Source organism: Carassius auratus, chromosome 32 (assembly GCF_003368295.1).
Source record: "Carassius auratus strain Wakin chromosome 32, ASM336829v1, whole genome shotgun sequence".
NCBI classification, from domain to species: domain Eukaryota; kingdom Metazoa; phylum Chordata; class Actinopteri; order Cypriniformes; family Cyprinidae; genus Carassius; species Carassius auratus.
In genome coordinates, this window is record NC_039274.1 from 8,544,571 (window position 1) to 8,569,903 (window position 25,333).

Genomic DNA, 25,333 nt, shown 5'->3' on the forward strand with positions numbered 1-25,333 from the left:
AAACTAATTGAATTTGTATTGTGTACATTTGAATTATTAACAAGTGTCGCAAAACTGAATATTATGTGGCATTTAACATTTTAAGATTTTTTTTACTTGAATATTAAACATTTTAAATTGAACACAACTGTACATTTTAATGGCAGTTATATTGACATGTATTTTCAAACAGCATTTTCTTGCCGTTGTGAAATCTTAGACCTGAAATATCAATTTTTTTATTTTATTTTTTAAATACAGTTTCATGTTTTCAACATCAAATTCAATATTTTAAAATTCAATATGCAGAAATTCAGATTTTAGAGAAAGTAAGTCAAAGGTAATACACAGTGAAGAGCAGATGATCTCAAGTCAAGCAAAGCATTTTGTCCAATTAGTAGTTTTCTGGCATGAGCAGTTTAAGATCTAGCCGATCATGAATCGCCCAGAGGTAGCCGAAAGTGATTCTTAAACATTTATGATTCATATAGGCTTCTTATTAGCTAGGTTAGCATTCTCACCATGTGAAAAATTGGTCTAAGCCAATTGGTTCTAAACCTTTATATAGATTTTCTTTTTTGTACAAATACCGCAAAATGCTTAAATCAAGATACATTTACTTTAGAAGTTATGTGACATGCGATATTAAGGAATAGGATTCAAGACACTTGTTTTCTGGGAGGAAAAATGAGTCAAGAAAAATCTCAGTGGGATAAGAAAAATAATGTCACATTTTACTTGGCAATGTTTTAAAAAATCCTTTATTTTTGGCGTTTCATATGGCCTTTTGGTTCAGCAGCATGGCCTGGGGGAAGATACTTGTTTTCTGAAAAAAAGGAGTCAAGAACAACATCAGATAAGATGGGAAAAGCAATATAATCTTGTTTTCTTTTTGAACTATTCTCTAAGCTGTGAAAATAGTTTGAATTGTTTGTGAGCCTAACATATCTAAGCAGGTTTATCAGATAAAACATGAATATAATTAGTCCTTTTTAAAAAAATTAGTCTTAATCCATCAATATATTCTGAGCTGTGTAGTTCATAAATGCTGTAAATAAGAGAATGACAAATCTGTAAACAAGATATTTGGAAGGAGGTTATGACAGTACTGCTACCACAGCAATTTGATGGAAACTATAGTCCCCATGGAAAACTCTTCTGAAGGGTTTCAGGTTAAATGAGGCACGAACAGACACATAAAAGAGTTACCTAACTTTATTAATTTCATTATTTTAAAACTAATATAAATCCCATGGAATATCACCCTGGGGCCATTAAGTCTATGAATGCATGGACGCCTGCCATTAAGTACTGCATTCCAACACTCCATTCAAAAGTATTACAGTTTTTCCTCACAAGTCAACAATCAGAGTGGAAACACACACCTCAGCGCACTCTCATTCTCACAGCACTCCTGTCTTTCGTCTCTCATGTGCAAGTATATGCAAGTTTGCTAGTTGAGATTAATATTAGTGTTAGGATTTCACAGCAGCAAAAGAAAAAAAAGAGAGAGGGGGGAAAAAGGAGGGAAACAGTTTGCTGCACAGTTTCAGAACAAATGTGTTAATGACAATATCTATGAAGGAGTAAGCAGCTAACAAGAGTCACTTTCTAGGTTATTTGAGAGAGCTAAATGAAGGCTAGGAGACCCTGATGAAACAATAAATATCAGTTTCCCAGCCGTTTCTTCAGCCCCGTCGTCCTCACAGAAGCAAGTCGACATATGGATCTTGTCTGAGGAATTACACTCTCAATTGCTCAATCAAAAAAATCCAACTTCATTATATAATAAAAACAACAATCAGAATACAGAGATAACATTCGTCTTTTTTTTCTTTCTTTCTCTTCTCTTTGAAAATACATTAGGTGAAGTGTGTTACATGTGACGTCAGATTGAGGTGCTGAGAGGGGTCCGATGGAACACAAACATGTGAACGTTCAAAAAGGTGAAGTGTGCAGTTGGTTCTCATCAGGCCCGGAGCTGAATTCATTTAATTTCCATCAGTCCAGGACCTAATGCATATACATGTAAAATTAAATGTACAAGAAGCATTTCTATATGCTTTTTAAATGAACTTCCCGAATTGAGTTAGACCTGGTACTGAGCCGAAATGAAACCGAATGGACTCCAGCTCAGGATCCCTTGTTGAGAGTGAATTGGAGCGAGGGTGAACACTGTTACAGCAGCTGATCTCTTAACCATGATCTTGTTTCCTAATTAAGGAATGTCTTGATTGATGAATGTCTTGACACTTGAAATCTATTTCGGATCACACGGTCTAAAACATAAAATTAATCAATATACTGATCAATAAACGGAGTCCTGCAATGTTTTGAATTGGAGGTTGACATTCTAGTCCAGTAAAGCAAGGCATCAGGTATGTAAAAATGCTTCTTTACTAGAGCAGCAATCCTTGCCTGCAAGTTCTCAGGCCTTATGAGGCCTATTTCATTATATGTGCAAAGAAATGCATTGCAAGGAACCATGCAAAAATAAAATACAATGACACTTATGAAACAAAAGCTACATAGACCCTTTATAAATACAATTCAAAACCCTTAATGATGTTATTTCTAGCTGTATTGTTACTACATGATAGCTGGCACGCTAGGTTTGATGCTTTTTTTGTGGATTGTTGTTGTTTTTTTTTCATAGTTGCGCAGGTATTTCATGCCATCTTTGGTTGAATGCGTTACTGAGAAAACATGAAAATAAAAATAAAAATGTTCAACAAAAGGGTTGCAAGAAAAATAGCATCAACTCTCTGAAGATAACTGAGCCTCGATGTCCACTCTGCAGATGGGGCATTTCTTGTTAGTGAGGAGCCATTGGTCCACACACAGTTGATGGAAGAGGTGCATACATGGAAGGCGCCTGCAAAAAATCAAACAAATAAATAAATAACAGTGGCAATTAATCAATTAATATTCTACACAATGCTATCAGACTTGTGATATTAGCTGAACGGTTAAATACAGATCAAACAATATATAGTAATCAACATGTTCCAGCACAAGAGGGCAGCATAGAACAAAAAAAAGTATTCGTGACTAATCAAATTATAAAATCTAAACTGATCCCTGGAGACCACACACACACACACACACACACACACACACACACACATATATATATATATATATATATACACATATAAAATAATACAATACCTAAATAAATACAATACTCTAGAAAATAAAAAGTGCTCTTTGTAAGCAACATCATTATTTACCGTATTTTCCGGACTATAAGTTGCACTTTTTTTTTCATAGTTTGGCTAGTCCTGCGACTAATAGTCAGGTGCAACTTATTTATCAAAATTAATTTGACATAAACCGAGAGAAATTAACCAAGAGAAAATATTACCATCTACAGCCCCCGGAGGGCGCTCTATGCTGCTGTAGTCTACACTGAAAACATAGAGCGCCCTCTCGTGGCTGTAGACGGTAATGTTTTCTCTTGGTTCATGGTTCTAAATAAATGTGACTTATAGTCCAGTGCGACTTATATATGTTTTTTTTCCTCGTCATGACGTATTTTTGGACTGATGCGACTTATACTCAGGTGCGACTTATAGTCCGAAAAATACGGTAATACTGATTCTGAAAAATCTAAAATAATCACTACAATCTTAAATCCCTAGTATTGTATGTGTTTACCTGACATCCTCCCCTTCCTCCAGTATAGACAGACAAATGGTGCATTTCTCCTCTGTGTCTTCCTCCGCACACTCCTCTTCCTCTTGCTTACCATGCAGCTTTCTCTGTGCACGAGAAAGAAGTGTAACAGCCATTATGAATAGAATCACTGCACCTAAATTCTCATAACCTGGTGAGCAACACTAGAACAGGCAATAGCTTTGTCTCTTCTTTTCCCCAGATATATAGTTTATATGAATGTTTTTCATTTGGTATATTTAATAAGCGATGTGGTTGATGCTGCCAATACAAAAACAACCACACGAGAGCAGCATAGCATGTTACATAAACATACAGCAGCAGTCTATTTTTGGGATAAACAGCATGCTGATCATTTACACAAAATGCCAAGCAGCAGCAAAACCTAAACCTCAAGACATTGCACATTGTATATTTTTAATAATAAAATAAAAAACACACACAAAAGAAAAACACAGACACACACGTTGTCAGTGTGCTCCTCAACTAGATTGACTAGGCCATTGTTGACTATTCCTGCCCCTGTTAACATCTACACAATATGGGAGCTAAAACATGTTTTCTCAAACTAGTTGTTCACATTTTTTCTCACCGAGTTTGAGGTTGAGTGCATATTTTTCCCAACAGATGCCCATGCTTCAGGTGCTAACTGTTCCTCAGTGTCTCTCTCCTCCACCTTCTGTATTAGGGGGGGCAGGGTTTTAGATTACTGTTATTCAGAAATTTAATGCATTCTGTCATCGGCATGGATCCTTTTGCTACATAACAGTGACATTTCAAATGTCTACACTATGCAGCTTTTTGAAAATTAAAAGACTGGGTAAGGATTTCTGATGTATCTTATGACACAAAAGAGCTGATTATTATGGCTCCTGGTTACGTTTGTGTGTGTGTGTGTGTGTGTGTGTGTGTAACAGGAAGCCCTGTTGTAGACTGCCTCTTCAATATCACCAAACTGGACTTTATGATGTTTGGAAGTGAATGTGTTCTCACCTTTTTGTATTTGTGTGGATAGGTGCACCTCTCTATGGTTCCCTGAGAGGCCCCTCGGTTCACAGTCCCCAGTCGCTCTTCTAAATGCAGCAGATCCTGTTAAAACACACTACTGGTTAAAAGTGCTTATAAACAGGTCAGGTCATGAGGAATTCTTGGTAAAAATAACACAAAACCAGAAGGACTAACAAGAACTAATCCCCATTAATAGAAGAGTCTGAGCCGCTGATGGTCTGTATATCAATCTGAAGAATCCCACAGTTGGAAGTTTGTTTTCTTTTTCTTTTGAACAGTATGTGTAGTGTATTGTTTTATGAATCCATCACAATGAAATGCAGGCTTTACAAAGAGGCTGTTATTGAAGGATGGGGGGAGTTTAAAATGAAACTGGAGACAATAAACTCAGCTTGTTAGTGAGCAGATCTGAGCTTTTTACATGCAAAGGGGGGATTTCTGAAAGTTACAGCACACACATGCACTCAAAAATTATTAATTACTTTATTATTAATACCCTTTTAACAGCTTCTAGTAATATTAAAATAGTTAATCTATTCGAAATATATATTGCATACTTTATATTTGTCATGCATTCTTCAGGAAATCAACTTTAGACCACTGATGATTTTGGTCCACATTCCAGTTCTTACCTCATATGTGCGGCCAAAGGTCATTCTGGAGGAGATGTAGCGAATATGTGGATATGTCACCTCAGGCATTGAGCCAGTGTGCTGAAGAAAACAGAGACATAAAATTAGTGACAGCACCACTCAGGAGAGAAATGGAAAGAAATGAGAGCGCATCTGTTTTAATCAAAGAACTCCCGTAATTTGGGACCAATGTTTATGAGGGGCATTAGAAATTATTCACACGTATGTGCACGCATGTCACTCCATGTGATTTTAGACTTATGAAATATATCAAATTCAAATTTCACACTTCAAATGTCTAATGAGCTTCCATTATAACTTGCAATGCATTATTCATGCACCCAATACAAATCACCCTGAAATAACAGATGCTATGGATACAAGCCACCATTAATCTGTGCCATACCTGAGAGCAAATCAGCTTTTTTATTCATGCTAATGTATGCATATATTTCAGTTGATGAAGAGTATGGACTCACCATCAGCTGGAAGGGGAAATGGTGCAGTCTGGGTGGAGGGTGATAGTGTGGCAGATGCGGGGACAGGTGTCCTGAAGGGTAGGGAGCTACAGTAACACCAGCCTCGATGCCCAGCTCCCTAAAACAGCAACCAGCATGTTAAACAACAGCTTACAATATAATGTTGCTTGAAACACCAACATCATGACTAACAGATCCTGATATAATATAGTTGGGACACCATACCTGGCCACACATCATCAAATCACGTCACTTTCATTTAAAACATAAGTTGCTGATAAAGAACCAACATGTAACATCCTTGGTTAGCAACATTATGAGCAACTTACATTTTTAAAAGAACTTCTGAAGTAATTCACTAAATGTTAAGACTCTTCAAGCAACATTAACTGCAGACCATATTTTAATTCTAAATCCAAAAGTGATATTGTAAAAAATTCACTGTAAATTCATGAGGGAACCAGTGACTTCTGTGTTGGCGGTGTTCAAACTATCTGAAATATTTCATGTACTCTACCATGTGGTCCTCTGGTCAGCCTGCCGAGGATGCGATGACATAGTTTGAGGGACGTGAATGTGATGTCCGTGACCGTAGTTAGGGTGCATTCGATGGGGATGCGGTGGGGGTCTCTCATGTGCTCGCCTTAAGGAAGAGGAATAAACGTTATAACAGAAAAAAAATTTACACGAACACAAAACACCTTAATGAAAGAGTCCTTCCTACTGCATAAGGCTTCAAGGGTTACTTCACCCAAAAATGAAAATTCTGTCATTAATTTCTCACCTTGATGTCGTTTTAACCCCGTAAAAGCTTCGTTCATCTTCAGAACACAAATTAAGATATTTTTAATGGAATCTGAGAGCTTTCAGACCCTCCCATAGACAGCAACACAACTGAAATGTTAATTTGTGTTTTGAAGATGAACGAAGGTCTTGCGGGGTTGAAACGACATCAGGGTGAGTTATTAATGACAGAATATTCATTTTTGGGTGAACAATACCTTTCAGCTTTGCCATCACAGGCATAATATATAATTACATACAAAAGTACATTACAAAATAAAATAGTTATTTTAAAATGCAATCATTTCACAATACTACTGGTCTTATTTTATTTCTGAACAATTACATATTCAGAAATATATTGGGTGAGAAAAAGAGACTTGCACACAAATATCACAGCAACTCACGTCGGGTGCTGCATCATTCTGCGTCTCTGAACCTCCATCCTCTGCAATATGTCATGCTGGTGGAGCCTCTGTACAGGGTTTGGGCCAAGAACGGGCAGGTGGTGTTGTAGCGCCTGGTGTTCAGGGGGAAGATGCTGCGGCAGAGGGGCACTGGAGCCTGGGAGATGATGGGAAGGCAGGGAGGGTGGAAGAGCTGGGGGCACCGAGTGGCCCGGGCCGTGAGAAGGCAGTGGGGTGTGGAAGGGGAGGACGGGGTGAGGGATGACATAGTCCCCCTGTGGAGGAGGCTGTTGAGGGGGAGGGGCATTGCTGTGGGAGTGAGGACAGGAAGAGGAGGACTGGTGGTGCAAGGGGCGTGGAAGAGGGCCGTCTGGAGGAGAAAAGCAGAAAGGTTAGTATAAATGTAAGAAATGCATCTCCTTTTCCTGTTCTTTTATTTCTGAATGATAAAATTTTTTCAAGAAAGTCAAAAACTGCATTAAAAACAACTGACTATGTTCATGTTGGCTTATTATTGGGAAGATGGAAAGACTTTAATGGAAACCCCATCAGGGCTGCAGGATGGTCTGGATATTGCCCAGGTAAGAGTTATTATCCTGGAGTAGATGAGTTGTACTGTTTGCTAAGGATTTGACATACAGAAGGGAATGAGAAAGAAAGTAAAGGGAAAACAAAGATAAAGAATGGCCGCGAGATACAGAAGATAAATATAGCGAGAGAAAACGGGAGAATGTGCAAACAGGTGCTTGAGTGAGCTGTGAGTGGCAATTACTCCACTAAATTCAGGCCCACAAGGGAGACCAGCTATGCTCATTTATATTCCACACAACGCTATTGTGAGCACAATCTGCAATTAAGTGGGACTGCTGGGCACACTACCTGCAGCACTTAACACATTAAACATCAGGTGTTTCATCTAATTACCATAAAACACAGACGCCAACATCTCAGCATCTTCACACTCTCACTCACACACAATAAATCTAATTCTATTTCATTGCTTGCTTCTTCGAATATCTAATAAATTTGAAGTGTAATGGCTCATATTTCCCAAGGCTACATACATGTAAGTTATATCATTGTTCTGTGGTCTCGATTTCATTCTGTAAATAATTATTTCATATTAGTCAATTGGTATATTGATCAGTTGAAGTCAATACAACAACCATTATTTTAACGTGACTGGCCTTTATTTATCCGATTACTGTCATTTTTATTTTTCAGGTAAAATTACCTAACTTTTAAATGAATTAAGCCATATGATTTAGAAAAATGTGTCACACAGACAATTTATTAAAACAATATTTTGTGAAATGTGAAGATTTATATTTATATTTAAATATTCTGTTGTGACTTTCCAATTAAAGAAATAAAATCCATAATGGGAAAATCACATTTTTGTTTTAAGATGCACTGTTATATATAACAGTACAAAGCATTTTATTTTTTAAACCAGGACCATTCCACCCCTAAATAAACTAGTTTTGGATTAATAGTATTAAAATATTAAGGTAAAAGTGCGTACAGGAAGGATGCATGTAGTGCCTGCAGGAAGAGAGCTGAGGAGGCTGGGGCTGAGGCTGGGCCACTATGGCTGAGCTGAAGGAGTCTGCCACGGTCTGCTGGCTGGGTCCAGGTGCAGCCTGGGAAACGTAAGCAGGAGGCCGGGAGGCGGAGCCTGGACAGCAGGGATCGAAGGCTGATGTGCCGTGAAACCCTGTACTGCTGGATCCACTGCTACGCACTGCACTGCTACTGAGATCCACCGGGAGAGTCTGCTGAGACAGAGAGAGAAGCAGGAAGACAGAAACCAGCAGTTAATCTAGCTGCAAATGTGATGTATTTGAACAAAGACATCTGTTCCATTAGCATATGGCTGATGAACTGACTTTGAAGATGGGTGTCAGAGTGTTGCTTCGGGGTTGCTAGGGCATTTTATTATATAACAAAATATTATCATCATCATCATCAATAATATTTATTATTATTTTACAATATATTAAGTTATTTATATTTTTACTGTTTACATCAAGTCTTCCCACAGGAAAACATGATGCACTGGCGACTGCTCGTAGTTGTATGTAGTCGAGGATGATTCAAGCAGTTGTCAGTTTGTCACGTGAGAATGCTATTTTGCTCCTGTTGCTTCTCATAACGTTGACAACACTGAAATGATGAAAGTTAAATCTACAGCAGATCCCACACGTGTCTCTTATCTTGCAGCTGATTTGCTTGTACTCACAGCAGTCTTCTTTTAGTCAGCTGCCTGGAGTTTAATGGGGTTAGAGCTGTATATCTCGTAAAATAATATCTTCAACACTCTTCAATAAAGGCACATATCAGGTCCATATATATAAAAAATAAAAATAATAATTAATTAATTAACTAGCCAAAGAAATGATATTGATAACAACCAAAACAGTATTAAATGCCTCTCGAAACGAGGGCATTCAGTCCAAGTCTAATCCTCTACACACTCTGATGTATAAAACATGCCTGACAGCACCTCGCTTCGCTCTGCACCTCCTGTCTGCGGCGCATATCTGATGATTAGCTAACGGCACTTCCTGCTCATTGCCCCATCATCAAAGGCCAGAGACATTTGCCAAATGCATTCCACACAGAAACAACTCTGCTTTCATGGTAAATGCCCTGAAAGCCCAGCATGCATTGGGACAAAGTCTCATGACATTCGTGGCCAAAAAATTTTCAAACACAACATTCTCTTTTGTTTTGACACACAAACTCATGCACAACATGCACAGCAGCAGCCAAGGCAATTAGTTCAGTGTGAATTATTCAACAACACTGAGAGGATGGCCTCAAACTAAATCCCGACGGAAAAGCTCAGTTCTAGAAAAATACTTTGTTCATAAAGGTGCTTTGGATTTTCCTCGTCATCATCAAAACACGAAGGGTGATTTAGTATTTCAAGAAGCCAGAATCTTAACTAATTCCAAACAAATGCATATGCTGTTACAATACAAACCATGTGTGAAATGAAAAAAAGATGGTGCTGTCAACAATACGGACATTATACTTTGACCAGTCTCATATATATTTAGATTTTTTTTCTCCTCAATTCATTTAGCAAAAAGATATCCTCGCCTTTTCCGACACAACCACAATCCAAGGTTCTCAAGAAGCGGTCAAGCAATTATTTAGGTACCTGGTCGTGGTACTGGTTGCTGCTGCTCACCCCTCCACAGGGCGCAGGCATGGCAGTGGGCCTCTCCAGAGGGCAGCTGGACTCTGGGAAGGTTAAGGAAGGAGGGACCGGGGTGGTGTGGTGGTGATGGTGGAAGTGGTGCGAGTGACCATGGGAGTGCTGGGAGCCAGAATGCTGGGGTCCAGACTGCGGTGTCGTCCCACTCTGCATGCACCCTGAGTGGGTGTGGCCTATGGAGAGGTGCCCTGAAGACGGACCGCTGCAAGGAGAGTGCTGGGGGCAACAAGAAGGTAACCTGGGCATCGCCACACCTCCATTCTCACTAGACAAGCTTCTTCTGCGCTCATCTGATTGGGGGATAAAGACATATAATTAAAAACTATTCATCACATCAATCGATGTCACTGTCAGTTATTGGATAGCAGTGTCTCTTTACCTTCAGTGGCAGTGGTGTTGGTGATGCTAGGTCCTGGCACTTCACCGTGGCTCTGAGCAGCCAGTGTGCTATCGGGGGCGGCCGCTGAGCAGCTACTGGAGGGACCAGGACCCTCCCGTGGCGATTCTGAGGTACAGGCATTATGGGATGAGGAAGAGGAAGAAGAACTGACCAGCTGTGGGTGTGTGCTGTCAGAAGTGGTTGGCACGACTGAGAGATCTGAAGATGGATCAGCATATACAAAGACAAACACACAAACAGAAAAGATAAACCTTTCTGACTAGCCATGAACAATTTATATTGGTTATTTGCCGATATCAGAATGTTTATTTTTATCAGTGTTGGTCAATACTTGATTTTTAATTGTGCATATTATTTTCCGCTAGTTTTACATTTAGATTAGCCTTGCCACCATGTGATTAAATCAATTTAATAATACTGTTAAATTTAATTGATCAAATCTAAAAATCTACACTACCATTTACATTTTAGGGTCAGTAAGGTTTTTTAAATGTTTCCGAAACACATCTCTTATGCTCACTGAGGCTGCACTTTTTGATCAAAAAACAGCATTATTGTGAAATATTATTCGAATTTCAAATAACTGTTTTCTATTTTATTTTATTTTCAAATGTAATTTATTCACGTGATTGCAAAGCTGAATTATCAGCAGCCATAACCTCAGTCTTCAGTGTCACATGATCCTTCTAATATGAAGAAATAATTATAATACGCTGATTGGGTTAAACATCATTATTAATGCTGGAAATAGTTTGTTTTGCTTAATATTTCTGTAAAAAACAAAATGTATTTGTAAGCATTATCTATGAAATATAATTTGTTTCTGTAACATTACACTTTACTCTCAGATTTGATAAATGTAATGTGTTCTTGCTGAATAGAAGTATTAATTTCTTTCATACTGTACATTATAATGTTAATAATAAAACTCTCTTGTAGTATTTAAAATGACTGATTTCAAATGTTTTCTTTTTTTTTTCCAGTGGGACTCATTTTTAATTATTAAAGAAAATTAACTGATATCAGCCAGAATTTAACCATCAGTGCATCCACACTTTTGACTGCTTCTCAAATGCAGCAGTCAATGAATACACCTTAAATATTAACTATAAGGCTCTTCTTAACTGGCAACAGATGGTCTTCTCCAGCTCTAGAACATCAGTGTGATTGTTCATGTGCATTTTCACACACAGACTTCATTCACCAAGTGGCCCATGAGGATAGCTACTCATTAACATTCCATTGTGAGTAATCCATCTGCTATTTCCTAGCAAATCAATTTCTCACTCCGTCAAAAGAAATGCAAATGCAATCATACCTCAGCCTTCTCTTTTACCTCCCCACCAGCTATAGACTCCAAACACAAACAAAGAGACTTTATGACAGTAAATCAAACAAAACAATGTAAATGAGTTCTCCTTTGACAAACCTTGAGATTTGGGAGCACATCAGATTAATGAGATAACACTTCACAGACTGTATTTCCTTCTCCAGATTGGCAGTTTAATTGGTTTCTATAGTAGTTTTCCAGAGCTTGAAGTGGAAAAAACAGAAGTGCCCGTACTCGACCCAACTCTCCCACCCCCTATTTATATATTTATTTATATTAAATAAGTACTTTATTAATTTACAATGTATGCATAGTTCCACAATTAATCAATAATTACAGTAAAAGTTTTCAATACAAATAAACAAGTGAAGTTGCGATACCAAACAGCACCACAAGGAGATGCCAAAGACCACTAAATCGCCTGCCTTTTACGACTATACGGATCCATTCAGAATCGTTAAATCTCTGACCACCACATAATCAGCGTTCATTATAAAACACTTTTGCTTTTAAACCAAATACATGCTGAAATTAATAATTTTTACTGACACCTGGATGTAGTCACTATTCTCTCCGCAATCGCTGGTGAAATCGGCCGTGTTTTCTCTGCATTAGTGCTGATTTGAACTTACTGATTTAATTCGTTTACTGGTTCCTTGGAGTTTACTAGTTTAAAATAATGTGATCACGAAAGCATGTTTCTTTTCATTTAAAGATATTATTTTTGTTATGAAGTACATATTCAAATTAGTAATCAATAATTATTATTCTACTACGTACTTCCTCTGACGTGCTCTTGCACCTCACACACTCCGCTTGCATTCATTTATGTGACTGGTCGACATGGTTAGTGATTTCTATAGTGTCCTTTCTAATCATATAAGGCATCATATAATCACCCAGACCCTGACGCTTTTACTCAGTGTACATGTTAATAAAGTCTCACACCTTATTAATATCATCCTGAAAGCAAAATCTAATAGGTAGCACTTTTCGCTATCAAATTATGCTACCATCTTTTTTAATGGGAGGTAGCAAACCGGCCAGTTCAAGCAATGGTTCTCTCTGAATCTTTGGTGCCAGTGGCTGATTGCAAATGAAATCATAATTAAACTCAATACACACAATAAAAGGGATGCTCTTGTTCTCTATCAGTCTGTGGATGTGAGAGAATGCTGTACAGATGTGAAGGCTATTTATGCTGCTGTGCATGCTGAAACGATACAGATTAATCATTATTAACGGGGCCTGAACACACAGTCGAGCTGCAGTCCACAGCACTGAACGCCACTAACCGAATCAACCAGATTCATTCCTCGTCCCCCTCCCACACAGAGATACAGCTCAGAGACAGAGAGGGAGGACCGCTCACAGTGAAAGAGGAGTAGATTAGATGTGACATCTAATATTTCCCAAACCCACGCAGTGTTAAACTGGGTGATCTAACTCTCATTCCCTCCTTTATATTCCAGACCTGAAGACCATCATTACAGCACAGAGTCAGGGAGACGCTCATCAAATAACTCCTCAAACCTGTTAGATTTCAAATAATGGCCGACACACAAAATTATCTCTCCCTTGATTTCTCACGGCTCAGAAAATATGGACAGCAGATTGTTTTTAGTTATGGTTATGCAACGCTTTTCTGTTGTTTTTAAAGTTGTGGCTACTCATGTATATGGAGCACTTGAGTTAAGCATGAGAAGAAGTCACGACTGGAACAATATTCAAAAGGCCTTTTCATATTCTGAAACGAGGGGATATTAAATTCCTGTCGAGTTCCTGTTGCTTTCTCCCTTCGACTCCCTTTAGTTGGGCTGCTACACTGGATGGATATAGGTTTTCAGTCCTGAAGCCAGTGATCATGAAAAACACATGGATTCATACACTCCTGCTTCTCTACATCTAAAGATTTTAAACTTAACATGATAATAATAGAAGTAGCACAAACTGATACAGAGAAGACACAAAGGATAATATAGGAGAATAAATAGGGATGTGGAATGCCTTGGTACTATATTGGTTTTCTGCCATTATTAGTTAGTTTGTTGCTGGTTTTTTAAGTTACTGGTAAACGTTTACGTTGGATAATTAATTGTTCATGCTCATGTCCACTACTTTTTACATTTAAGTATTAAATGATGGCAAAGGTAAAGTTAATCTTAAAAAACACTAAGAATTGTATATCACTGTTAAATGTTATCTTAAGCTTATTTTTCAGCATTTTTCATACTGAAAATGATGTTGTGATCCCTAAATTCGCTTGAATTCACACTGAATTTAGTTTTTAACTTAGTTTTATTATTTCAGGAAATTAGTATAAAATTTTATATCTTGCATAACGTTACAATTATTGGCTTACATGGGCCAGAACGGTAATATTGAGGGATCCATACAGAGCCCCGAACCTGCTGCACATAAAAAATGCTACTGTGCCCACAATTACTGACCATTAAATACCTCGATTAAAATAAGAGAACAAATTAAAATGATTTACCTTAAATTAAGGAACAAATTAGTAAAATGTGGCCACAAGTTACTTAAAACAGTGAACTAATAAACCAAACATGGCCACCCATTAATAAGCCATGGGAACCAGTTTAATTAGTGGCCACTATATCGATATTCTTCACTTAAGTCATGTGTACATCCCTATGTGTAAAGAATAGCAAAGGTCTCCTCACCGTCCTCGTCCACGGTGAGGTCCACCACCTCTCCAGCACTCTGTCTGAGTGGCTGGATGACGGTAGACAGGCGATGCCGGCCACGTCCCTCCTGAGCTCGGCTCTGGGAACAGCTGGGACCCCAGTGCATCCTGCCATGGCTTCCCACAGAGCGCAGCCTGCACAACACACAGATGACAGCCTACATTAACATAACTGGAAAACTAAATTAATCAAATGATCGGACGTGGTAATGACTGGGGACGCACGATATAGATTTTTGCCAAATTTCTGATAAGCCAATATTTTTTTTTATCATTTTGGCCACAGCCGATGCGGATACAGATATATATTTCCTTTTGTTTTGAAAGACCAATTCTCTCCTGTGCAGAAACTATAAATAAATATATTTAATTTGGATTAATTTTGAGCAAAAATTTATTTGTTAGAACTAATAAACATTATTATTATTTTTTTTAATGAGAGTTAATTGAAAGCTTTGAAAATAACGTAATTTTTGATTAGTAATATGCATAGCTAAGGTGATGTGGTGATGTGATGTGCACGCAAGTGTTTAAAAAGAGCTCGCAGGCTACTGCATATCTGGTGCACTCGGTTCTTTTTGGCATTGATTTGCCAGCATAACAGCAACCCCTAGATAAACAGAAGGCCTTAACGGACAGGCATTAGGACCCAGGTGAGGCGTTCGTGGCTGTCGCTGATCCTGCTGTATACGCTAATAATAATTTATGTTATCACACAGCCGACGTCTCATAGTGTACGTAATTTCTCAGATTAAATGCAGATTAAACGATGAACGCTGATGTTTACATTTTAAATCTTTATCAGTCTATTTTGATAACATCCCGATAGCATTGTGTATCCCTAGTAATGACTGGTAAAAGTGGTCAATCGAGGACAGAGCAAATGTGCTGCAGAGGCAGACCTGTGTTAGGAAAAAATTAAGAAACCGTGAACATGAACGCTTATTTGACTGGCAATTCTGACTTACACGCCTCTGATTGGTCATTGCGTTCACACATTCAACAAATAGATCTGTGATTTGCTACAAAATTCAGCGCTCCAAAAACACATTGTGAACTGAAACCTTTGACGCTCTCCAGACACTCACAGAAATTTGGGAGCATTTGAAAGCAGCCGCCTGTCAGCAGGTCGGTATTCTGTACTACCAGTACTGTGGAAAGGCTGGTATCATTACATTTATACAATTTAAGTACTGGCTTGGTATCGAAATGCCAGTACTTATGACAACACTATTGCAGAATTTAGTTTTGTCTGGAGAGTTTAAATAACATGGCAGTTTTCCAAAATCCCAAATAAATAATTCTGGAATTCTGGAATCACTCTAGGAATTCTAGCCCTCTGAGGATTTGATTCCATAGGAAGGGCACAGTGGCCCCGGCTGCCGTAAAGCAGAATGTGTCTGGGAATAGTGTTCTCCAGGCTGGGATTTAGGTGGCCCCAAGCCCCTGTGTCTGGAGAGCAGGGAAGCCCCCTGCGTCCCAACCCAACACTGGTGAGCCCGTTAACCACAGATTGCATCATTAAAACATCAAAACAAAATGATTACCAACAGGCTTGGAGGGGTGAGGGATTCTCTGGAGACCAGGGGAGTGACTCCAGAACAATCAGTTTCCTTGTGAACTTCTCAGTGAGTGTGTTTGCATGCACATCTTAACAACACCCATTATGCTTAATAAATCAATGATATATAGGTCATGTAAACACTTTATAAATAGTGTTCTTTATATCAGGTAAAGGCAGTTTAAGTACAATCAGTTCAGACACATAGATTTCGGCTCATTACCACAATATCCTTCAGCGTGCCAACACCTTTTCTGATGTTTTGTTGGTTTCATCGTGTGTAAGTCTATTGATGTTCTGACATAACTAGTCACGTCACAATCTGTGTGTACAACAGAATACTAAACTAGATTTATAAACATTTAAGGGAGCAGATCAGATTGAACGTTGTGCTCTAAGCATCAGTTTTCAGAGCGCATAGGACTGTCTATTTCAGAATACCTCCTAAGGCGTCCTTCAGAACATCTGTACTCAGAGGACGAATAAAAACAGAAGAAACAAATTACTAATTCTATGTCATTATAAACACTCAATGCACAATTCCTGCTTCTTTAATTTACCCCTAGGATCAACAAAAGTACATCCAAATTGCATGCATTAAAAAATCCATAAAATTAAAATAATACATAATTGGGGGAGGGGGAAGGGGAAGTTATAATCTTAAAACTGAAACATACAGAAGCAAACAATCCTAACAATGGAAGGACTCCTAGGAGTAGAACTCTTATCTTAAATCAGTGGTTCTCAATTCCAGTACTCGTGCCCTCCTGCTCTGTATATTTTGCATGTCTCTCTGTTAACACACCTGATTCAGATAATCAGCTTGTTAGAATTGAGCTCCGTGTATGAACTGTTCAGATTGGCATGGTCTCTACACAGTGTTCATTGCTCCCTACTCCCCGAGCAGGGGAAATCTGTTGAATTTTACTTCACTTCGGAATATTCTTTCACGGATTTGCGCTGCACAACGTCTTCACACACGGACAAATGTGACAACATATACATCTGTAAATAAATACAATTTAAATTCACGTCTCGCAAACTTCAATGCACTTTGAATGGAACTTATATGTTTGCTTCAAACTGGAATCATGGAGGAATAAGAGAAACATACAAAATGTGCTGAACAGGGGGGCGCAAGGACTGGAATTGAGAATCGATAATATTGTCATTCTAAGACTAATATAATGTCGTTTCAACTTATATAATGATAATGGCATAAAAATGAAGGTACACCTTTTCAAAGATCAGTAAACTTTTATTTCTAAAGAATATTTAACACTGAAAACATTTTAAATATCCATAATAAATTAACAAAACAACCAAAAACAATAAACGCAATGGACTCTCAGTCTGTTAAAGAAAAATCACTTGAATAAACACCAAAAACAACAAATAAAATGGATGTAAACAAAATTGCACTTCATAAAATATTAAACATTAGGCTCAGACGAGAAAGAGAGAGAGATTTTATGGCAGATTCAGAGCAAGAAATACTAACATGTTGACTCTGTGTGGCTTAAGGCAGGATCTCTCAGGAATAGCAATGTTGCCAGTTGTGCTAAACATTCTCTCTGAGCTGGTGCTTGTTGCACAAATGCACATGTATTTTTGGGCCAACTTGGCCATTAAAGATATCTTCTTTGATTGTCATGCCACCGCATCAAGGGATCACCAGATGCATCAATTGCTTCTTCCTGGAGGAACTTGGTCAGCTCTGCATCAGCCTGCACTCTTTTTGGAAATGCAGTCTGGGCCTAACTGAGATGACGAGCTCTTCTGTTTTGAAGAAGGTCACTCAGCCTCTTCTTCTTGGTGAGCGAGGCAGCAGTAGGTTCATCCTTGTTTCCTCCAGCAGCTCTGCTGCAGCTCTCACCACTGGTACCTTCTCCACTTTCTTCTGGTCCTAAGTCCAGTAGCTCTTGCACAAGCTGATGTTTGACATCATCCCATGCACCTGCCTCCTCCATGCTGCCATGATACCTTGGATCCAAGATGGTGGCCTTTCTCAGGAAGACTTGGATTGCAGCTGACCTGTATTTTTCAGTCAGTACCCTGCACATGTTTTGTTTAATACTGGCTGTCAGTGAAGTGTCATCAGGGCCTGGAGAGAGAAGGTCATTTTTAATCAGTTCCAACACAGGATTAACTGAGGACACCGTGACGTATTTTTCTCCTGAGAGGATGTCCGTGAAGTCAGCCAGTGGTTTCATTGCTGCGTTGATGGACTCCAATACAGAAACATCCTGCCAGGTTGGGTTGAGGTGGCAGTGTTTTTTGTCTTCAACCAGGACACGTCTTATGGCTTTTCACAACATCCTGTGTGAAAGATAATATATAAAATAAAATAACTACATGTACATTATTTATCATTATTAATTTGTATGTTTGTATGTTATATTATGTTTATATGACAGTTAGGGATGCTCATATTGACAATTTAACCATTTACCGAAAGTAAACATTTCGACCAATTAATACCATCATTTTTTTATTTTTGCATTGTAATAAAATAAAATTTAAGAAAATAATTATATTCTGTGTTGCAAATTAAACTATCAATGAATTAAACACCACTTACCAGTATTAGACGTTGTTGGGGGAGATTAGCCTCACACTGTGCCTTCCTCTGGTCTCTCTTCTTAAGCCAGCTCAGGTTGAATGCATTGACCAAACATTTACAGAGTCCTATGGCACGCGCTGTCTGATCTTTGTTGCTGTCCAGACCATGGGACACAGTGAGATGGAGGTTGTGACCAAAGCAATTGAGCCATGGCCAGCCAAGATTCAGCCCTTATTGCTGCAACAATGTTAGCACCATTGTCTGTAGTGATGCAAACTAGTTTGTGCTCATCCAGTCCCCAGTCTGCTATAGCAGACTTCAGGTTTTCTCCGAGGGGGTCAGAAGTATGGTTATCTGGGACATATCTGGTCTCTAAACGCAGTTATATATTGTATAGTCAAGCTCATATAGGGGGTCATGTTTGAACTTAACCACATATCCGTAGTGGCAGAGAAAAATTGAATGTCTTTGATCTCATTTAGTATGTCATCTTTTATGTTGTTGTACAGTTGTGGAATTGCCGTTTGTGACACTTATGTTCTCCCAGGCAATTCATACTGGGTGTCAAATGTTTGCAGCATTCGTCGAAATGCCGGCTTTTTGACGATACTAAAGGGCAGCATCTCTTTAGCAATTAAGCGAACTACACTGTCGGTAGTCACACCACTGTCACACCATTTTGGACTGTTCTGCTTGTATTTTGTTTGTCGACTAAATGCCCCAGTGATTGTGCACTGTCGAAAAGACGGAGTAGTTGTAGTTTTTTTTTTTCAGCTGGGAAAACTGCAACGGATGATTGTGTTTTAGGTGCATATGCATGTTTGTTTTGTTACTGCTTTTAGTTGCTACGGTTTTACAACAAATGCGACATACCGGCTCGCTCAGGTTAAGTGGTTCACAACGGTCATTCTGTTTGAATCCGAAGTGCTCCCACACTGCAGCTGTCGCGTTTGGCTTTGAAACCAATTCCATCTTTCTTTTTTTTTTGTTGTATTCATTCAACACACAACTAGCGTCTTCTCTCTCTCCCCAGCAGTCCCCTCAAGCACTCCCGCCTTCCCACACAAAGACCATGTGACTGACAAGCGCCGCCTCCCCACACAAAAGACCATGTAAATGCCAAGAGGGTTCAAAACAAACAAGCATGTAAATTAAAATTATCGTGGCCAGAAAAATTATCAAACTCATTTTTTTTTTTATCATGCGATTAATTGATTTATCGACTATCGCGACAGGCCTATGAACTAGCGGTTTTAAATACAGTATTTTTGTATGTAATGTTAGTTTTATCAGTATGTTTGAAAGTTTATTTTTCGATTAATGGTGACTCCATAGACTCTCTCTTGCACACCTGCGCAGTTTAAAACACTAAATAGTTATGTTATGACGAGAACAAATAGTCTCTCTCTTACCTCACCCATGCACGATAATATCGTGTATCGTCGATCTCACGGGCTGATAATATGACGATTTGAAAATTGACCATATCGCCCAACACTAACGCACGTTATCGCGCGACTCTTTAACGATGTGTTTTGAAGGAAGATCAACATTCGCGACAAAAAAATATGTGCAAACTAATGAAGCACAGACCAGTTAGTTCCTCACTTTCTGCACTGATGCTGAGATTGTTCACCAGCTTCAGTGAAAGTATAACGTGCCTAACGTTTTCGACTCATACATTACACGTCACACCCTGATGTCACGTTTCGTTACGGGACCTTTAAGGGTTGTGTGTGAAAGCACGCACATATTCCGTGTAATCACTGGCAGTGTGAAAGTGCAAAATCTAGCGACCCGGGAACAATTACTGGGACACATTACCCGTGTATTTGCTGGAATCGCAGTGTGAAAGGGGCTTATGTTATGAGTGTCGAATCAGACATGAGTGCTGGGGAATACCTGAGGCTGTGCGTGACGTTGCTCTTTAAAAGGCAGAATCACAGGCAAATCCAGAGAAATCACCTGAGACCTGCCTCTAATTAGCCACAAGCAGGCCTGGGATTATTTTGTAAATTACACCAGTGTGGCATTTGGAGTCTGGTTGGGATGGGCTCTGTAAACACAGGAACTGACAGGGTGGTAACCGGGAGGGAGAGGAGGTAGGATTATTTTGGAATTTAAGGAATTTTAGGTCTTCGTCCACAGTGCCTTGTTAGCAAATAAATTACTGGAATTCTTCTTCTTGTACGTCTCACACAAGTTTACAGTGAGCGGGATCAACACAAGCCTGTTCCTGGAGCCAGTAGAAGGGTCAGACGAGGGACCCAGTCCCGATTTTGAAAGGAAATCTTGACATTTTTTCATTGGATTACCTTAATAGCCAGCCATTTCTTTAAGCAAAATGACAGAACAGAAGTCTATGCAAAATGTGTCAAATGCCTGTGTGTGTGGGAAGAGTTTTGCAAGCTTCTGCATTTAAAGACAGGGTGCTGTTGTGAGATGGGGGAAGGGTGAAACTGAGTCGCTTCAGCGGCTCACCAGCCAAGCCATACAACCACCATATAGCATCTCCCTTTTCCAGTGGTACAGAAACGCTTTCAGACAAGAGGACAACATCATTTGAATCAGTCTTCGGATAAAATGTATTACTCAAAACATACAGATTTGTCTCCTACGCTGCTCTAACCAGATGTCTGCCACAGCTGCTTGTGCATATTGTGGATTCCATCAAATCTTACCTCCCCTCCTCTGAAGTGATAGTCCATCGATCTATATAATTTCTTATACTCATGCTTTTCCTCGTCAGTCTCCTCCATGTGCACTATAAACAAAGGATCTTTGTGTGGAAGAGCGTCATTGCTCATCCAGCTGACCTTAGAAACCCAGAGCCCCTCCTCCAGCAGAGAAACACTCTCAGCATTCTGCTGCATGCCCAGGCACCTCGGGGAGATGGGAAAGATTAAATGAGACCACTCTCGCTACATAACACACATCCAGTTCTCGGATACCATAGGTATGAATTTGGACTAGAGGAAGGAAGGAGTGAGAAGGAAAGCAGAACAAGAGGAAGGCCAAGAGAGATTATATGGGTGAAAAAAAAAAAAAAAAAAAAAAAAAAAAAGAATACTAGGAAGTCAAATAAACCCTGTTGCACTACAGATTGAAGAGCTTAAGTCATGTTTCATATCTAGGGCCCTATGAAATCAGTTTAATCTTTTCCAAATAGGTCATAATAGGTCAATTTAGGGATGCTCTGATATTACAATTCTGATTGAATACTTACAGGTTGAATAAGTAGACAATAAATGAAAAATAGACAAAATTAAAATTCTACACTATTGTCTAAATAAAACAATAAAGCAAAAAAACAAAGTAAAAAACGTTAAAACTAAAGTCAATCATTTTAAATACTAAAATTAAATTTAGCTAGCAAATGTAGCATGACCCATTAAATATAATTATAAAACAAATTATTAGTACGAGTTATAATATTATTGCAGTTTATTTATTTAGTTAAATAAAACTAAAATAATAAACTAAATAATAATGTGTGGTAATACTATTTAAAATTAAAAGGTATGTCTAGTATTAAATACAAATATATTTTTAACAATGTAAATAAAAACATTTTCTATATGGATTATTCATTTGATACTTTGCATTACATTACATCTAAAAAAGCAACAACAACAGAACCAGTGTTGGGAACGTAACTTTAAAAAAGTAATTAGTTATAGTTACTCACTACTTGTTCCAAAAAGTAAATGAGTTAGTTACTGAATTACTCTATAATAAAAGTAACTCGTTACCAGGGAAAGTAACTATTTGCGTTACTGTAAAAAAAAAAAAAAAAAAGTTGCTACATGTCAGAGAATTTGTACTTTTTTTTTTTTTTTTTTTTTTGCAGTTTTCACAAGTCAGTTGAAATGAGTAGAACAGACAGGTACATAACTTTCAATATTTATTGCACGTCAACAGACAGCAAGAGTTTTATCCTGCACTTCAAGTATTATCTTTGTAAGAAAGGGTGTTTTTGGCCACTAGCTTTGTAGATGCGTGTCACACATTACATGTACACATTACATGCACGTTCTTGCCTTTGACCACAATGAATTTGAAGTAGTGCTTATATCTTCACCTTGAAAATGCCAACTTTACATCGGATTGCTCCGGACTCGCCATCTCTGCTACGAATCTCTGTGTAGCTGTTGCGTGTGTGTGTGTGTTTGGCGCCGCTGGCCCAGCTGCGTGTAAAAACACTGGCTCTGATTGGCTAAGGCAGAGTCATGTGATTCATGGTAGCCACATGACTCTGCCTTAGCCAATCACAACCGCTTATCTCGTCATTAACCCACCTGCTCACTCACTGTGTGAGCCAGGGGTCCGTTCGGATTGCATACTAGTTTATTAAATCAATGCATAGTAACGCACCGCATTTAACGTTCAGTAACGTTAACGGCGTTGTAACGACGGGAAAAGTAATTAGTTAGATTACCGCGTTACTGAAAAAATAACGCCGTTACCTAACGCCGTTCTTTTAAACGCCGTTATTCCAAACACTGAACAGAACACAAGTTGCTTTTCAACTCACTGCTGTAGTTATTTGAGAGGTAGTAATCACTACTGCACAAACACACCCAAAAAAAACACTTTATCACTGTATCTGCATTGCTAACAGAATGCAAACTGTACCTATTCACCTTGCTATTCACAAAAGACCCTCCTTTTCCTCTGACCTTGGCCATGTGATGTTTTCCTAAGCTGTTAAGCCTCTCCCTCCCCCTTCACTGAAGTCCAATCCAAACCACAGCAGACACACGGTCAGTCACAAACACACAAGCCCACATTCTTGCACACTATCTCTCCCTCTCATCCTCACACTCCACACTAAAGCCATATAATGCAGGACCGCATGATTTCAGCAGTGTTCCTATGCTGTTGCTTGAAGAGGGATGGTGGTCCTCATGACCTTTACATAAAATAAATGAGGGAACTGATTTTACCGATGCAGAGAAAACAATGTGCAAGTGGACGAGGGGATACCCAATTAAGCACACACAAACAAACAAAAAAAAACGATATAACTGCTCTCTATATAGCTAGCCAAACTAACCACAAACTGAAAACAAGACAGTCTTCGAGCTTCGTTGATGGGATGTGATTCTACACTCAAACACAAAGCACATGACCGCAGGCAGGGAATAGAAATGAGACACAGCCCGCCTCAGCTGTAGGGACAGAGCACAGGGAGCACTGGTGTACTTTGTCATGTGATTTTACCAGTTAAAAAAACAAGTCACATGAGTCTCACACTGTAACTGTGTGTATATTTTCCCACTTTAGTTGCTTCTATTTTAGAACACTTGATGATTATTTTATTTAATTAACAAAATATGCAGTACAGCGGAAATAAAAAAATAACTGAAATCCGGTAGGTTTTGATTTGTTCATGCTTCTGTCGGCTGCATGAACATATACATTTTCTTTCTCACGTCACTTGCTTTAAATATGCAGTTTCATTGGCTAACAAATGCATAGAAGCGACTAGCTGGATATAAACTAATGGTAACAGTCGTGACATCGAACATTTGGGTCACATTTTTTCTACCACTTGAAGTACCACTAAAGTTGGCATCCTCTCAGCCTTGTCGGAAAATATACTGCTGTTCTTTCTCTACTAATGCAGCATCTACTCAAATTAATTACTTTAATGAATACTTTTTTATATGACACCATGTACTGTACTGTATTGTATACACATTATTTCATTAACTTACCACACACACACACAGGGGTGTCGAAATTAATTGTTTTTTCGAGGACAATTTGGTATCGGTTCAGTAATAAACCATAACCGATTATAACGTACTGATGCTTTTCTGACGTCGCCTGGTAAGCACGACCTGGAGAAGCCACACGCTGTGTGTAAATCATGTCATGCACAATGAAATATGCAGGGGGTAGGGATGGGCAAATGAATCCTCGTGAATCACTGAGGCTTTCCTCTGGCTTTTTCTTTCCACTATCACATTAAACTGAACTTGAGCAGTTCTAAAAAGAAGAGTGGGCAAATATTGCTAAGTCTAGGTGTGCAAAGTTAGAAAGAGAAATATCCCAACAGACTAAAGGCTATAATTAAAGGTGATCAAAAAAAGGTGGTTCAACCAAATACTGACGCAAGTGGGGTGATCATTTTTCCAACTCAGTGATTCTTTACAGCTGGCAACCATAAAATCACTTATTTATGTTTGTCTGAATGTTAAAAAACATCCCTACAGGCTTGACTGACTGTGAAAACTTGTGTTTCACCTCATTCATGCCATCACAGAGGTATATGGGCTTCCTTGAACACTATGGGATAAAACATGCAAACATGCACCACTGAATAAACAGCCTGAGGATGTGTAACTTCTGAATGATTCAGGTTCTTTGATAGACAATCACACCACTGATCAACCTCCAATGCATGGCCAATGATGACGACAATGTGGTACTCGACGGTCTAAACTTAATGACTTTGCTGGCAGGCGTGTGGTGGCAGCCAGCACTATTTCTGGCAGCAGTTAAAAAAGTAATAGATTAAAACGATAATTCTCAGCTTACGAATAGACACCTAACAATTAGGAGAGAAGCAGGA

At 38.7% G+C, this 25,333-nt stretch overlaps 1 protein-coding gene across 5 annotated transcripts in view; it reads right to left on the bottom strand.

Annotated features, from left to right (window-relative positions):
• Nucleotides 1–1,178: 1,178 nt before the first annotated feature.
• LOC113051527 (E3 ubiquitin-protein ligase Arkadia-like) overlaps nt 1,179–25,333 on the bottom strand; it is a 37,788-nt gene continuing 13,633 nt past the window's right edge. The window contains exons 4-15 of one of the 5 annotated variants that reach the window (XM_026215359.1): nt 14,607–14,764; nt 10,572–10,697; nt 10,136–10,482; nt 8,492–8,744; nt 6,967–7,336; nt 6,294–6,419; nt 5,777–5,894; nt 5,298–5,378; nt 4,651–4,746; nt 4,250–4,336; nt 3,640–3,743; nt 1,179–2,854 (exon numbers count right to left, since the gene is read on the bottom strand). In XM_026215359.1, the coding sequence (XP_026071144.1) occupies nt 2,737–2,854; nt 3,640–3,743; nt 4,250–4,336; nt 4,651–4,746; nt 5,298–5,378; nt 5,777–5,894; nt 6,294–6,419; nt 6,967–7,336; nt 8,492–8,744; nt 10,136–10,482; nt 10,572–10,697; nt 14,607–14,764 (1,984 nt within the window). In that variant the 3' untranslated portion in view covers nt 1,179–2,736. Of the gene's footprint in view, nt 2,855–3,639; nt 3,744–4,249; nt 4,337–4,650; nt 4,747–5,297; nt 5,379–5,776; nt 5,895–6,293; nt 6,420–6,966; nt 7,337–8,491; nt 8,745–10,135; nt 10,483–10,571; nt 10,791–14,606; nt 14,765–25,333 lie in introns of all 5 variants that reach the window. The other 4 variants (XM_026215355.1, XM_026215354.1, XM_026215358.1 and 1 more) reach the window with 4 other exon arrangements.